This window comes from Paramisgurnus dabryanus, chromosome 6 (assembly GCF_030506205.2).
Source record: "Paramisgurnus dabryanus chromosome 6, PD_genome_1.1, whole genome shotgun sequence".
Classification (NCBI taxonomy): Eukaryota; Metazoa; Chordata; class Actinopteri; order Cypriniformes; family Cobitidae; genus Paramisgurnus; species Paramisgurnus dabryanus.
The window spans coordinates 24,192,152-24,209,620 of NC_133342.1; the positions used below are offsets into that span (position 1 = coordinate 24,192,152).

The 17,469-nt window shown below is 36.2% G+C and overlaps 1 protein-coding gene across 2 annotated transcripts in view; it reads right to left on the reverse strand.

The window, feature by feature from the left end:
* Positions 1–16,609, reverse strand: part of pip4k2ab (phosphatidylinositol-5-phosphate 4-kinase, type II, alpha b) — a 30,763-nt gene extending 14,154 nt beyond the window's left edge. The window contains exons 1-8 of one of the 2 annotated variants that reach the window (XM_065276237.1): positions 15,820–16,609; positions 8,575–8,672; positions 8,387–8,483; positions 5,004–5,156; positions 4,763–4,909; positions 2,980–3,018; positions 1,666–1,764; positions 399–512 (exon numbers count right to left, since the gene is read on the reverse strand). In XM_065276237.1, the coding sequence (XP_065132309.1) occupies positions 399–512; positions 1,666–1,764; positions 2,980–3,018; positions 4,763–4,909; positions 5,004–5,156; positions 8,387–8,483; positions 8,575–8,672; positions 15,820–15,963 (891 nt within the window). In that variant the 5' untranslated portion in view covers positions 15,964–16,609. The remainder of the gene's footprint in view (positions 1–398; positions 513–1,665; positions 1,765–2,979; positions 3,019–4,762; positions 4,910–5,003; positions 5,157–8,386; positions 8,484–8,574; positions 8,673–15,819) is intronic. The other variant, XM_065276238.1, reaches the window with a different exon arrangement.
* Between the last annotated feature and the right edge of the window lie 860 nt (positions 16,610–17,469).

Here is a 17,469-nt window from a genome sequence, read left to right on the forward strand (position 1 = left end):
TCAAGGCATGAAAAAAGCTGAATTTTGTGTCATGGACACAAATAAATGAATCAAAATTTCCGTGACTTAAGATCGTAAGATTAAATTAACGTAAGATCATGTTGGTTTTATTAGTATCTGTATTCCTTGAGACTCAAACTCCTAACCTTGGTGCCTTTAACCCCATATTAGCAGTTGAGCTTAACACTATTGGGGTCTTGTAGCTCAGTTGCTATAGCACTGGGCTAGCAACAGCAAGGTCAACGGGTTCAATTTCTAGGGTTACAGATACTAAACTAATAAACTGCATCTCTCTTTCTCTGTCTGTGTATGTCTACCATGCATGAGTGTAATTAACCTAAACAAAGCCAACAAATAAAATAAAAAAAATGGGTTTGTTTTGTATGTGAAACATATACCTCAACGTCGTTCTTCAGTTTCTCCAGGAAAATTTTTCTGTTCTCCCCATCGATGTGAATTTTCTGACCGTCATTGATGAAGTCATTGTCCTTGTATGTTGGTAGCTCCTTGGTCTGTTATTGACAGTGAAATAAAAGTGTTAAAATGCATCAAGATCAACATCTGTAAGTTGAAGGTAGACTTATTTTGTTTAGCAAGTACAAGAAGGTGGTGACGTTGACATGAAAAACCATACATTCACATTCTGATTTGTAAACAGACTCCACAATTGACTTGACATGACACTTTATGACAGTTATAATGGGGAATGAAAGTAAAGGTGAAGCTTACACAGACACCCACTAGGCTTAAGAGTTTTTGCTTAAAAAGTGTTTTCTTAAAATCTTTTTTAACACATTACTTTTGCAATTCTATTTCATATTTAAACTTATATTTTAAACATTTACCACTGATATAAATGTCAGTATATTATTGTAAAACGAACCAAGCATTAAACAATTAAAAATTAAATAAATATCCTTTTAGTGTGGCTGGCTGCCTCCTGTGGACATTTAGAGCAACAGGGTGTGATTTAGATTTCATTATTGGAGAGAACAAACAATTAGTGCAATACTTACAATTACAGTTTGCAATAATTACAATGATTAAACTCTTAAACTGAGGCTGTTTTCCTAAATGCTCCCTTCTGCAATTATCAGTTATTTTAACCCAAAGTGTGCAGTTAGAAATCAAGCTTATCTCCGGAATCTGGTTTTCATGCATTTGATTTAGGATTAAATTTGTCTCACATGGACCACTGATGAATAACAGCTGATGCATTCATTGAATGAATACCACACACTGGGTAATTTCTGATGGAAAAAATCCCTCAAGACATATTTTTTTTACCTTGCATGACCTTAACAATTGATGAATGGTTGAATCTACAGTATTAGGCAAAGACTGGGCTGTCGTCCTCAATTCAAACTATCAGACACTGATCAACAGAGATCACTATATTAAAAAAAACCTCTATGGCTGAGCAGACATGATTTAAATGTTAAAACACCATCCCAGTTCTTTTCGGAATTTAATCATAATTTCATTGTTGAAGGAGTCACAAAGTTATTACTGGAACAACTTAAAGGATCATCCCTGGTCTTGGGTTTATGGTCCCTTGTGGGATCCCGAAGGTCCAGTGCTTTCCTGAGGCAAAATGTGGGATGATGCATATTGAAGAAGAAGAACAGGGCAATATGGGACAGTTTTTTGCTTTTGTGTCCTTACGTGTCTTATGGCGCAGTAAAAGCGTGTTGCAATCCGGATGGTTTGTAGTTTTTGGCTCATGCGAGATTTGGGCGGAGCCCCCTCCTCAGGTGGGCGTGGCTGCCAAAAGAAGGGAAGTAAGATGCAAGCAGCTACACTAAATCAAGCAGCCACAAATCAGTGGAGCTGGTGAGCTGAAAAAATCTCTAGACAACTTCGGGCAATTGTGAGTAGAGTGAGAATACTTCATTTTCTGTCATTAGAAAGTTCATAAAAAAAATACAAAAAGGAAACATTGCACATACATGCATCAAAAGAACACACCAAAAGATGTAGAACAGTATGATAACATGGCTGTTGTACAAGTGAATACACAAAACGTCATGGAAAGATGAAAAGAAAATCACAATTTAGAAACAAAGAAATCATTCAATAAAATTCAGTGACACGTGACAATAAAATCTAGTCTGTATATGAAACAGATTTACAAATACACAGCTATATTTGCCCGGATATCATATACAGCATTAGAATGAAAATAGAAATAAATCAATGTAGAAATACTTCATCATGCCAGTAGTAAGATTAACATGCATAGTAAATAAAAAATACACATGCATATAATTCACATGCCCTCCATATATATATAAAAAACACAAGATCAGGTTTGCTTTATGTAAAAAAAATACTGTACATACTGTGTAAATACTGTTAGCAAAGCCTTTTCTAAATTCACAACAGGTTTTTTACACAGTAACTCAAGTGTGTTCACAATCAGTCAAATGATACTGTCATTTAATAGACTGTAGTATTTTAAAGAAAACAATTGTCATTGGCCAAAACATCCATTATATCCAACATTAAATGATTATTTGCAATGATTCTTACCACCGCACTCTTTACAAATCAGTGCACTTGTAATATAAAACAATACATATAAATATCAGATAAAAAATACCCCAGCGTTTTATGAATGTTCTGCGTACCAAATAAAGTAAAAGACCACTGGAATATAATACCATGAATCAAATGAAACCAAGCAAACACTGCATTGAAACAGAGCACCGATAGTTTTTTAAAGAATGGAGAATGCAAAAAATGTGAACTTTCACACCGGAGAATTGTATTTTGAAAGTTTATTAATACACACCACACATGGATGAGAAGTAGACGTTCAGAAACACTTAGTTCTTTACATTATTTGCAAACTCAACATGCAATACATTCAACATGCAAGTGTGAGGTCAATTTATGAACATACACTGGCCCTCATGAAAAACCTTTAGCATTAAAGTCTAAGCTCATTAATGCACAATATAAAGGAAATGACATTACCTTTTCTTTGTCACTAGCCTCTCTGGCCACGGTGGATCCCTATAAAAGTTGTTCACCAAAAAAGAACAAACTCGATATCAGTCACATATAAACACAACAGGCTGAACCAGATATCTGATAGGTCTCTCAGTGTCAAAGCATTGGGTCTGTCAACTAGTAGATCACATTACTTCAGTTGCAGTTTCTTTCAACTGCCTATGTTAAAGGCAGGGTCCATGGTCTCTGAAAGCCAATATTGATATTTGAAATCACCTAAACAAACACGCCCCTACCCCAATAGAATCTAGACCTTCTTTTGAAGGCAACGATGTCTGTTAGTAGACACGCCCCTTACTGTTGATTGGCTACAAGTGTGTTTTGGTAGTTGGCCTGACTCGCTTTTTCAAAGCGTTTTTCAGAAATCGTGCACTCAGCCTTTAAAGGATTAGCACATTTTCGTAAAAAAAAAAAAATCAAAATAATTTACTCACCATCATGTCATCCAAAATGTTGATGTCTTTCTTAGTTCAGTCGAGAAGAAATTATTTATTTTGAGGAAAACATTGCAGGATTTTTCTCGTTTTAATGGACTTTAATGGACACCAACACTTAACTCAACAATTAAAGGTGCAGTGTGGAATTTTTAAAAGGATCTCTTGACAGAAATGCAAAATAATATACAAAACTATATTATCAGGGGTGTATAAAGACCTTTTCATAATGAACCGTTATGTTTTTATTACCTTAGAATGAGACATTTTTATCTACATACACCGAGGGTCCCCTTACGTGGAAGTCGCCATTTTGTGCCGCCATGTTTTTACAGAAACCCTAAACGGACAAACTTTTTTTACTAAGTTGTCTCCGTCGATGACATTTTTTTGGGGGTGGCTACTGTAGCTTCTCAAAAGCTACTGTAGCTTCTTCAAAAGCGAGGGAAGAGCAGTGGACTGAGCCATTGGTTGCAATTCGCAATCTCACCACTAGATGCCGCTAAAATTTACACACTGCACCTTTAACAGTTTTTTTAAATGAAGTTTCAAAGGACTCTAAACGATCCCAAACGAGGCATAAGGGTCTTATCTAGTGAAACGATTGTCATTTTTGACAAGAAAAATATGCACTTTTAAACCACAACTTCACTAGTTTCGCTAGATAAGACCCGTATGCCTCATTTGGGATCGTTTAGAGTCAGTTGAAACTGCAATTTTCAACTGTATTAAAACTGTTACGTGTTGGGGTCCATTAAAGTCCATTAAAATGAGAAAAACCCTGGAATGTTTTCTTTAAAAAACATTAATTTCTTCTCGACTGAACAAAGAAAGACATCAACATTTTGGATGACATGGTGGTGAGTAAATTATCTGGATTTTTTTAAAGAAAATTGACTAATCCTTTAAGAGCAATTTGTGAAATCCAGGCTAGAGTCTCAGAATCTAATAATGTTTGATTTTAATCATTAATTTCAATTTAATTTCAATCTTTGACATGACCTTACTCAGTCAATATTAAAGATATATCTAGGTCATGTTGTCACAGAATATTCTTTACATTATGTAGAATGATTTTATGTACAAAAAAACAGTAAACCACCAAGAAAATACTTTGGCTAGGTTTTTAAATTTAAAATGATTAGGAAATAAGGTAAAAACGCAAACTGAAAATGACAACGCAGGCCACATGAAGCTGAAATTAAAAAAAGGGCACTTTAGTCCCTCACCAGTAAATGGTGAGATATTCACTAATAAAAAAAAAACTGATCCAGGCGCTGAATAACACGCATTTGTTTGCCATCATCACTCACCTTCAGGTCATATTTTTTGTAAACAGGCAGCCGATGGCTGAAAACATTGCGAGTGACGATCATGTAGGTCTCGTCTCCGTCCACCGTGAGGCGATACATGCCCAGAAACTGCGGGAGCAGTGTGTTGCCATGGCACTCGACTATATACTACGGGGGCAAGTGCAATAAACACTTCAGTTCACAGCGTGAAAGACTAATCTTATCACAATTCCTAACACAAAGACCTATTAGTTCCCTCTACCTGGTGGTATTTTTTCAGAATGTTGTGCATCTCAGCTACATCTTCGCTGGTGATGATCTTGATGACATACTTCTTGTTGTATGAAGTGTGAAAGCGAGCTCCGCTGCGGCCCTGAGCGTCGCTGGGAATCGGGGCCCTGCGTGTCAGAGAATTCTGCCGTGGAGAAAAAGAACGCTTTGAATGATTTCACACTGCCAACACTTTAGACAAGCCTGCGCTATAAAACAGTGAAAAGCCAATGTTGGCACTTCTCCTAGACTGCAGTCTGCAGTCAGCCTGAAATGCCAGACTGTGCAGTCTGGGACCTTCTTTTATTGAGCCTCATCACCAACTAAAATATGTTGACAGATTTGATGGCAAAATGCCCAGTCTTCTATTTCTATAGCAAGGAAACGTTTGCTTATTAGCATACTGTACAGAAGATGAGAGCCCTTGGGTTTGAATAAAAATGACATCATCTAAACAAAAGAGGTACCGCTGGTTTACTGTCTGTGCCCTTCAGTGTAGCTGGCAAAAATGAGGTCTCTTTGATTTGCTGCAATAGCCGCAATCTGGGCATTTTGTCGCCAGGAAACGTCTAAAAACCTCTCAAAATCAATAAAGCATCTGATATATCCAATAATATCTGCAAAAATGAGTTAAATGAACAGCACACATTACAGTGTCATGTATCTTACGTAATGCTGTTCTAAACATTTTAGCAGATACACAACGCAAAATTAATTATGTAGATATTTACATTGGATCATGTGATATGGTTCTTAAAATTGCTTTCACTTCAATGAAATGGTAATGCTGATTCCAACAATCACCATGCTGGGTCAACAATAGTGAAAGTGTAGTATTGAAGTATTCTGGGATATGGGCCAAATCCAATTCTCTGTATTCAGCATCTGGCATATTAAGGTTTAAATATATAAAAAATAAATAGAAAAGCCAACCTGTGCAAAAACAACTCTTTAACTTTCTGTAACTTTTGTAACTTTGTGACATTACTATAGGTATAGATTTAGGTAAAGCCATGTTAAAATCATGGTTAGGGCATCGACATATAGCACCAGTGTGCTCACGGCGACCAGAGTTGGATTCCCGTCTCTGAGGTCCCTGCTGATCTCGCTCCCCATTATCCACCCAACACTTTCATGTCTACTCTCCACTATACTTTCTAAATAATGCTCATTAGATATACCCAAAATGAATTATATCTCATATCTGACCATCAGACACGACTACATTTTGTGACACATAAACAGTACTATTTCAAATATTATGCAGGTTTTCTGCTTCATTGTCATTTACATGAAATGCATTCTGAAAAACTTGTCCACATAAGACACCTACCGATGCATCCTCAATAAAAGGCAGTTGGTACTTGATGCAAAAAGTTTTAGAACCACTGTCCTAAGCAACATTTAGGAAACTTCCCCAAACAATTTTGAGGAACTTACACGATAGACTCTTTCATAAGGGTGTGTGAAAAGCTTTATACGTTAGTTTCATGCAGAAGTACAACAAATTCAATTTTTGAAAAGGAAAGTTTGGTCCTACATCCAAGCATAAGCTGATGTAGCTTCAATATATTTGTTGCCAGACATTTATTCTTCCAAAAAACATTACATTGCATCTGTTTGTCAGTGGATGTACATTTAGTGGCAGATGTAGACGCATTCTAGTGGAACAGAAAGCACTGACAGTTAAATTTTTAAATTTATAATCTGAGTGATTGTCGTGAAATTAGACTTATGAGGTGTCATGAAACATTATGATAAAAAGTAAATGCAAAATAAGAGTATCAAAATAAATGGCTTAGATTTACAAACATATCTTCATGTACTATTTTGCACATGATTTCAAATCATATAAACCAATTTTTTATTTTTTTCACAATTGAGGGGAACATTTTCATTACCGCAACGTGTCCCTGACTGGATTTGGGTTCTTTGACATGGAAATATTTATAATTGAAAAATCTAAAAAACAAAAAGCTTCAGTGCATGTTATAATATAAACATTTACAGTAAAGAAACATGTGGTATTTGTGATCATTGGTAAATGTAGTGACAATAATAAGGAATATAAATGTGTCCAATACCAATTTGCTCATCCTCCGCAACAATATTCAATCATTGCTTAAGCCCTCAAGGAACTAACATTTTCAAAAAAAATAATGTTGGAAGGGACAAAATTGACTGTGACACTCAAGATGGCTACCAGGTATGCAGTTCTTATTTTTTCTCTCCAGACAAAAGTTGAAATTTTGTTTGTCATAGTACCTAGACAACTTTTTAGTTCTCATTACCGAAACACGAGTTTGTAAATGCATATATTTAATGTAATATCATGTTGCGGTAATGATAATTTTCATAATGATAATCTAAAAAATTAAATAATTCTATAGGAAATATTTTTTAAATCCTCTACCTCTAAAAATAATGGTTCAGAGTGAGAATCACCTATCTGTGTGGTCTCCTGCCTCCTCTTAAAATCACCTTACAAACACATAAACCAAAATGAAGAGCTCAGATGCAAAAGCCTCTAAATGCCATCTTCATCAAAAATTCGAAAATTATATTTGCTGAATGCTTCCAGCACCTATTATACATTCATTATCTAATTTTACCTCAAATTCTAGCCTCAGGCCATTCAGAAATACCTGTTTGTTGGCAGAATCTGTTAAATGCAACAATTTTCCTGAAAAGGCTACACGGAGGAAAGAACTGGATGGATGATGGCACGTACCTCAAGGTTTTACCAGGTTAATGGAGGTTTACAGAATTTGTTAAATATCAATGAATTGACTAAAGTAACATTTGGGAAAAATAAGGCATTTCAAGTTCTTACTAATAACCTTTACATTGCCATTAACTCTTTTCCCGCCATTGACAAGTTATCTCGTCAATTAAGAGAAAATGCTTCCCTGCCAATGGTTTACATGTTAGAATGCTCAGTCATGTTGAGGTAAAGCGAAAGCAGACTAGATGTTATAATGATTAAACAATACATATTCCACAGGAATTTAATATCAAATTGGGCCCATTGTCACCAATACCTGACCTAGAATTTTATTCAACACTGGACCAGATCCCCAATACAAACCATCCCTAAATGTAATAGGCTTACAAAGAGGCTGTTAAAAAAGGAGTCAATATTTGACATGATAACAAACTCGCTGCTTGTGTGTAAGCAGAGCAGGAAAGAAAACGTTCAAAGTGTTGCTCATTAAATAAAAAATTTAATTATAATGTTTAATGCCAAACTGGATAATAGTCACCAAACATTTTTACACAAAACACATATTTTTTATACTAAGGTCATAGATGGACATCATGAAAAAAAAATGTACCTAACAAAGTGTGTAATATGACTCCAAAGCACTGGTATACCTGATATTCCTGATCATCAATGGAGAATTTCTCCCTCAAATTGCGGAAGACAAGAGGACAGTACTCCTTAAACTTGAAATGGCTTGGCATGTTCTCTCTTTGAGATAAAAAAAGCAAAAGCCAATTACTAACAGAACAACCACACCCACAGCATGATCTGTGTAATTTTAACGGTATTGTCATCTTACTTGTTAAAGAGGTGGTTGTCCACCTTGATCTTAGAGTTGGCTTTGAAGTCATCAGGCATCAGCATAACAGGAATTTGGATGTGACTGAGTTCATTTATCTGAAAGCAAACAACACAAGAAGTATTTCAGGTCAGAAAGGAGGAAATCAATAATGACAACAAATTACAAGTGACATTTTAGCAGCTGAAGTATATAAAAATATTTTCATATCTACCCTACGAGAGAAAAATAAAGGCCCTATTTCCAAATTAAATCAAAACCATTTTGTAATTTACAGAGAGCTAGCTGCAGTACAGGGTCCATTCCTTAAAATGTGCTGCACTGTTGAATCACTGCCAGGAAACAAACTCCTTTCAGTACCAACAGCAGCAGTGAATAACAGTGAAGCCTGCACCAACACGGTAAGCATTACTTATGAGGCTGTGCTCTTTTTTTATATGCTACTAAATAATTGAATACAAGTCACGTTTTAGCAGCCTTTCATGGCCAACAGCACATGCATTCCTAGACATTAATGCAAATAACAGTGCTTGGATTGATAATGACAAATATCAGAATAAGGTGCCTACCTATCTAATGATGACACAAGCATCTTTCAGCTAGTTTTTAAAAATGGGTGTCTATTTGTCATACTGCATGCTGGAATGTAACCTTCTTTATTTACACTTCACACCTTTCATCATATAAACACACACACACATATACACACATGCTTTGGCGTGTTACGTGTATGCACAAAGCTATTTTTGTGTGTCTTCCTGCTCCCATCTGTCCCTCCCTGTCGCATCGGGGGTGTTGCCATCTACATTAAGAAGCCTTTCACTCAATACACTGTTGTAGGTGAATAAACAGCTTGTGCAATATGTGACCCTGTATGTGAAATCCAGGATAAAGCCTTATAATCTAATAATGAGATTAGGAGCATCAAAGTTTGATTTTAATCATGATTTAAAATTCATTTCAATCTTTAGATCTTGATCTTCAGTCAATATTAAATATATCAAGGTTATATTTTCACAGACTCTTCTTTACATTATGTAGGATGAAATCACTTTATACTAACCGCCTGTCTTCCACTGTTAAATTCAGCATGATCAAGTGAAGATGCAAACATCAGACAAGCAAGAGAAAAAGACTGAATCGACCAATAAGGAAAGAGGCCAGCCGGTTCACTGAGAGCTGCACTGAAGCAGCAGCAGCTGAGAATGGGAAAGGACAAGACAGGGTCAACTAGCCTGAGCTGCTTGGCACAAACTCACTCATTTATACTGTATGTGATTCTGTGATAAATTGCAGCACATTTCTTGTCAATCATTTAAATGCATCTGACCCTATAGAGAATAGATGGGTTAAGGCAATGGGTGGACATACACATTAAAGGCACAATATGTAAGATTTTTGCATTATAATATCATTAGCACAACGTTATATTTTTGGTTCACATGTGTACTTACATTATCCCAAATGTTTTCAACAATGTTTGAATTCAGAAAACTTGCAGTTTTAACCAGCATTACACCGTTATTTATAGGCTTACATGTCAATGACGCAATGTCCGGGTTATCCTCGGGTTTTACTTATGCTGCCATAGAAAACATAGGTGTTTTTGACATCACGTGGAACTGCGCAGACAGATCAGCGTGTGACATCAAAGTATTGCAAGAGTGATTCAAAAGCAGTACTGTTGTGTCACTCTTGTGATACTTTGATGTCATACACTGATCAGTCTGTGCAGAGCCGTATGTAGTACATGAAGCATATGGCACGCAACTCTGTGTTTGTTTGTTACTATCAAGCCACACTGTGGGCTACATTACAATGTTACAGTTATAACATTTTTTTTCATTACATCATCCATAAACATAATTTGATATTCCTGTCAGATTGATTCATATCGACAGTGAAGGTAAAGACTATAACTCATATCATTCCATGCTCTTTCCTAGCAACATCAAGCTACGCTTAGCGACCTTTAGCAGCGAAAAATACATAATGTGCCTTTAAATGTATAAGCATGAATACATATTTTCATGTCATATAAGTAGGGCTGTAACAATTAATCGTGCAAATGCGCGTTTTCTCAATGAATGAATTTTAATGAATTATGGTGAAATCCCGGCACATCCCAAAGCCAGGGGGCGCTCTCGTGCAGAAACTCCCTTTGTGCCACAGAAGAAGTAGCATTACAAACGCTATTCCAGGAAATGTCTACAGGAATATTTATATCGCTGTTCTTCAGATTGTTTCAGGTATTTTCATGATAATAAAGAATATTTTGAATTATTTTGCTTAAAGAGTGTTGCTTTTTAAATGCACGTTATAAACGACTCCGACTCATAATGATTTTAGATTGATAAGGACTTCGTACTGACCAAATGCCGTAGTATACGCACAAGCTGTGCATAAAACACAGAATCGCAGGCTTGCGATTCAGAATCGATTTTTAGACAGGTCTTTGTAATGGGACATGTGATTAATCTTTACAGCCCTACATATAAGCATAAAAAAAGAATTTGCACTGTGACATGTTCCTATTACAATCTTAAACCTATTTTTATAGATAGTACTGCTTGGGCTTGTTTGATAGCACTATGAATATAACATTCTGATTGCAATTTTCAGTTGGTACTGCTAATGTACTTGAATATATTGAATATATAACTCCAATATCGTTTATTTTTAAATATTTGGGTGCCTGCTACAATGCAAACTGTGAAAAGCACTAGAAATTCACATGAATTAAACTGAATAAGCATCATAAATATAAAAGTGAACTTGTACTAATACAACAGAAAAATTAAAACGGCTGGTGTTAAAGGCCCACTGAAGAACCTTGGAACGTGTGACATTATTTGAAGTGGTGAGCTCATTATAACTGAAACAGGAAGTCAGTACAAAACCATCACTCCTTTTTATAATAACCAACAGTGTTTCGTTTTTGGCACGCTTCACCAAAGCCGGAAAGGTAAAATTTTGACACAAATGGTAAAGAAACAAACATAAAGCAATATATAGCCTTTTTATCTTCTAAAAAGAAGTGTGTTCATGTAATTGCATGCAGATATACATTGCAGGGTATTTGGTGTAGTGGCTCTGTACGCCCCCACCTATTTACACTTGGTTACATAATCAAAGTACAATTTCATTTGGATAAAGCCATTGAGATTAATCAAGAGAGACACCAGAGGCTTTTGTGGGGGAACAGACTGTGTGTTTTCTATGCAGGAAATCCTTTGTGAAACATATGTGCTAAGATAAAGGAGAATTTCATGCAATTTTATACTTCCTTTTAATTGTATTTCACAATCACACCTAAATTTATTCCATCGCTGAAGCCTGTTTTCTGAGGAGAGAGACTAGCACATAAGGCTCATCAGTCAGTTTATATAAGCCAGTGCTACTACGAATTCACATCAAAGGCAGCTGACAGTGTAGTTCCTTATGTACTGTAGAAATAGGCTGAGTGTATTTTGAGGGTTTGTTCCACTTCAATCTCTAGTTAAGGCAATCGTTTCTGCCATTAAAGAGCACCAATAATCCGATTCACAATTTTTCATTCCCTTTGGTGTGTAAGTGTGTAGTACATTAACGATATTCAAAGGTACATACAAAAAGTAAACAATGACGCGAATTATCGTCTCCAACGTAAATCTCTTTTCTTGGACTACAACAAACACATGAATTGTGGGCAACAGTTTACTTCCTGGGATTGGTGATGAAGACTAGCCTGGGTTTCCCCATGCTGCCTTGCGCGCAAATTTTTTCACGCTGCAAGTCTAGCATGGAAACAATGGACCAATTTTCCCCCTGAAATAGGGAACCAATCACAGAACCGAGAGGGGGCAGCAAGACGATGATGGCAGCAGACGCAAAGTTACTTTTCAGTTTTGAACGCAAGTTTATTTAAAAAAGGAGCAACTTTTGGCATTAAACAATTTCATATCCAAGAAGGATGTTTGGATATGGCAAGACATGATAGCCACAGAGTTTTATAGTTGATCGTCGTTGATGAAGTACAATTAACTTATAAATGGTAAGTGGTATTCATTAATATCATATTGTCATTATGCCTGTACTGTGGTTGTCACAGTGCCACTAAATTGTCTTGCTTTTCAATATTAATATACAGCTACCGGTTTGGTTGCATAGCTTTCAGCTGTGTGCACATGTACCGAAGTTGTTTACGTTTACATTTATGTTGCTCTACATACGTCATCTGGTATAATTGAAACGATTGGCTATGACCTACGTACAGACACATGTGATAGACATTCGCAGCGCCCAATAAACGGCTCTGGGCATTCATAAACCACGCCTCAAATACAAGAAAATGAGCATATGGTTCCCAGACCACGTCTTAATCTCTATGAGACATAGACAAGACCGGCATTATCATAATTCCTTCCGCTTCGGACTCACAGCCTGTAAGTTAACTCCTGTTAGCACTGCATTGTGAGCGAATCTTTCAAACATGGTAAGGAGCGTCACATTTCCAGCTGACGTCAGAGGTATTCAGACCAATCACAACGTACAGATTAGCTGGCCAATCAGGGACACAGAGCTTTTTAAATCCTTTCAGAAAGAGAGTGAAATCTGGAGCTACAAAAATGTACGGTATGTGGAAAATAATGTGTTTTTTTAACCATAAACCACGCAAACACATTGCATTATAATAATGTGTTTTTCAGCAATGAAATAGGTGCTCTTTAAGCAAGTTCCTTCACCTTAAGATATACCTGTGAGACTCTTATCATGTCATTTTAAGGTAAAGACAGTTCACTCAGCGGCCATATTTGGAATGTCTCTGGGCACCAATTTCCAGTCATGCAAGTACAACTCATACAGGGAAACACCCAAATCTCAAAAACAGTTGCTCTAGATTAAGTAACAATAGCCTATTTTATGAGGAATGAAATCTTATAGCAATGGTAATGTGGAGTCTAAAGGTAACAGACAGTTGACTGTCTTTCAATGAGATATAGGGCTGGGTGATATTTGAATGTAACATATTATTAAGATAGTTTCGATAAGGATATAATTTATGTGTATATTAAATATTGTTTAAAAGATTAATATGCCAAAGATTGCACTAACAGCCAATTTCATTCCCAGTTTAAATCTCAAAAGTAGCTAATACCAGGTCATTATTAAAAAGTGACATGAGTTTGAAAATTGACCTGAATTAAACAAAGGCTGGTAGCACAACACATCTATTTCGTCACATTAGAAAGCATTTACGCTTCAATTTAATATAAAGTCGTTTGTCACCATGTTTTTACCTTACACTAAACTTAAAAAATTAATTTCCTTAATTATTTTATAGGAAAAGCAAAAATATCAAGATACATATTGAGTCTTGTCAAAATCTAGCTTTTAGGTAGATCTCCCAGCCCTATTCACCCATTATATTTAGCGTTTTGATTTCACCCATACATATATGTATGAGTTCCTTGTCTCTGCTCTTACATAAAAGCTTATGAGTCAGTGCTGAATGAAAGGATAAGAAAGCTATGTGAGGGGAAAAATTATAGAAGAGGAAAGGATCGGTGGGGATTAAAGGAGATAGATTGAGTTAGCGATTAAGTCAGTAGTGTGAAAGAATCATAAATACATGGTCCAAACAAAGGCAAAAATCAGCATCTACAATTTGATTGCTGTGAAAAGTAGAAGGGTATGAATTATATGTCGTGAAGGGAGTGGCTCTATTGGCCTAAATGTTAAAAATAGCCTAAACCCAGAGGCAGTATTCCCAAGCACTGCATGAGATCAAAAGTTGTATTTGACACAGTGCCAATAAATTCAAACATTCAAGATGGACAAAGAAAAATGTGTTAATGAGGTTTCAGAGAACAAGCTTGTGGACAACTCTGATTCATTTTAAGGCTTAAGTTGTAATGTTATTATACATCTATATGCAATGACTAAAACAAACAATGAATGATATAAAGAAGCCTAGAGATTTTCGGATTAGAAATTGTTTCGTATATTTTAATCTCCAGCGCATTTTAACAATTTCTCCAAATAGCTTAACCTGGGAGAGAAATCTGGAATGCTGACAGTAACCTTTCTGTTACTCAAACCATATACCAATGCTTGTGGAAAAAAAAAGAGTCAGTGTTAATGTCAGACAATACCTAAAACAAAAGATTTAACAGTTTCTTTAAAATCAGGATATAGGCATGAATAAGAAATCAAGATAAAGGCTTTTAAACATTTAAATACAGCACAAGCACTCGCTCTAAGATTAACTGACCATCTATCCATGGTGTACTCTGACAGTGAACCAAGATTTTGGGATAGGCTCCAACCCCCGCAACCCTGGTTTGGAGAATAGATTGATGGACGGATAATGTGGATGGATATGGCCTAGTTGTTTATTATATGACCTACAACGTAAGCCAAACTGTTTTGGCAGCTGATGCTACCATAAATTACTGTGGAAAGACAGGAAATTATGAAAAGCATCCTTAACAGTCAACACTGCCATATGAATCCATGGTACCGCAATAATACATTAACTTTATTTATCCCGATTCAAATTTTGATAAAGCCACAGGCAATAGGATACAGGATATTTAGAAGAGAAACTTCAGTAAAATCCTATTTATAAAGTAAAATGTATAAATAGGATAGTCACAGTGCATGCTAAAATATAATTTATACAGATATTTGAAATGTATTTATCAAAACCACACTAAATCGACTAAACACAAGAGACAACCGATAGGTAACACAACATTTTTGTGCATCTTCTTATGCTTGTGCATCATCAGACACTGATGCTCATATTCCCTGGAGATCAATTAAAGCTTGCCAGATACCTGGAAACATGTAATTCCCATTGGGAAATCATGCTTTAAACGTACCTTGTTGTTTTAGGTTTTGAATTCTTTGTCCAACGGTTGGGTGTTGGTCAAAAAGCACATTTGTTCAACATTTGTAATAAAAAAGGTTACTCTGTTAGTATCTAGAAAATAATAGCAAATCCTATCATGTTGTTATATTGCAACGTTACGAACTGACCTAAATTACAAACAACACTGTCTGCAGCCTGTAGTTAGTGATTCAGACTCAAGCATCATCTGTCACGCACCAGTGCATGAAGGCTGCAACTAGGTGCGCGTGGAGAAATACCTCAGATGTTATATGACGACAGTTTTGGAGGTATAAAACAGCAAAAACTGTCACATGTGCTTATACACAGCATCACTGGTGTTATAAAACCGTAACAAAATGTAACCTTACCGAGTGGTTCACTCCCCACATTAACACGCTGAGGAGCGGGTCGCTGGCCCGAAACAGCTTTACCTTCTGCGACACGAAATGTTTCTTCCTGGTTTTGGTTTTGCTGGCGATGGATGCGGCGAGGTTGCTGGCTGCAGAGGCCATGTTTCGTTAGCAGACTCGGATGAATGAATTAAATCGCTCTTTGCGCGTGGGACTATGCGCTACTAGCGCGCGATGTCTTGACACGAGCTGTTGAGAATCAGCAGCGTCCGGTCGGGTCTTCACATGCAATTTCCTTTCTTTATTTAATGCACCATGTCCATGCATCCCTGTGCCAACACGGTGCAAAACTCTCAGCAGTCCACCAACGCAAAGCCGCTAACTGCTAGCTGTCATTGACGTTAGCTTGAAGGTTACAGTTGACTGGATGTTTGCGCTAACGTTACCGACCCACAGCTTTGCGAACTAAATTTTAAGCTCACCATGAAAGGCATCCCAGAAGCGCAAATGAATGATATCGTTATCCGTCATGTGGCTAATCGGTAAATCTAAACATTAACACAGAAGACGACCCGTCTTCCGATATAAAATGCGGATATTTTATACCACATCTCTACAAAAAGTGTGCCGCCTAATTTAAATGATAGTGTAAACCGGTTTTCCCCACAAAAAAATCCCTGACATATCTCTTAAAGGTGAACGAAATCAATTGAAATTCAACAATATATCGAAAAGAAACTGGCCCTGCTGACGGAGAGCTGGCATCCGAGCTCTTCACTGCAGCTGGATCACGCTGACAGTTATGGCTTAGCTCTGCTCTGCTCAGCACCTGACACATAAATTTTGCGTTTCACGTATAACTAAAGACCTGGAACCACTCCTGGATACATACAAGTCCAACAGTTTATATTAAATGTTTAATAAACCACAAATCTTAATATCCATAGAAATTTGGACGAAAGCTTAATTTGAACAGAAATGAGCAATACTTTTTTTGCACAAAGGGTTCTCACACAACTGAAGTCGCCGGAAACCTAAAACCAATAAATTTCGCGTATATCTCGTACCTGTGGTTTATAAAACACGTTGGTGGACAATAATTGGTGGAAGTATAAAGTAAATGTGCGTGTCTAAAATCCCTGATTTTCCATTTTCAAATTTTTCATTTTTATTTTAAGGAAATAAAAGGGCTTATACACCCCTATTTGTAATCATAATTTTGGTACTCATTATTTTAGTCGTCTTGTATTGCCTAATTAACATTTTAATGTTCAAAGCAGATATTTTTATAGATTTTATAAAAAAAAATGCACATACACATGAATTAAATTGGTTGCTATTAATCACTTGTATTGTTGCTCTTACATAAGAGCTTCCTAAAAGCGATTCAACTAGTTATACTGCCCTCTTTTGGCGTTACGGTATTACTATTCCTAATGACTTTAAGAACGTTAATCATAATATATTACCTACATTCCAACAATAAGAAAATATAACTGTAATCCTATTATTCAAAGACATTAGATCTTTTTAGTAAAGGTCTAAAGAAAGAACGAACAGAAAAAGGAAAATAATAAGACAACAGAAATAGTAACATCTTCAAAAAATGCTTAATTTATCACATAAACGAACAATCTGGTTGTTAATCACTTATTGCCTATTTACGCA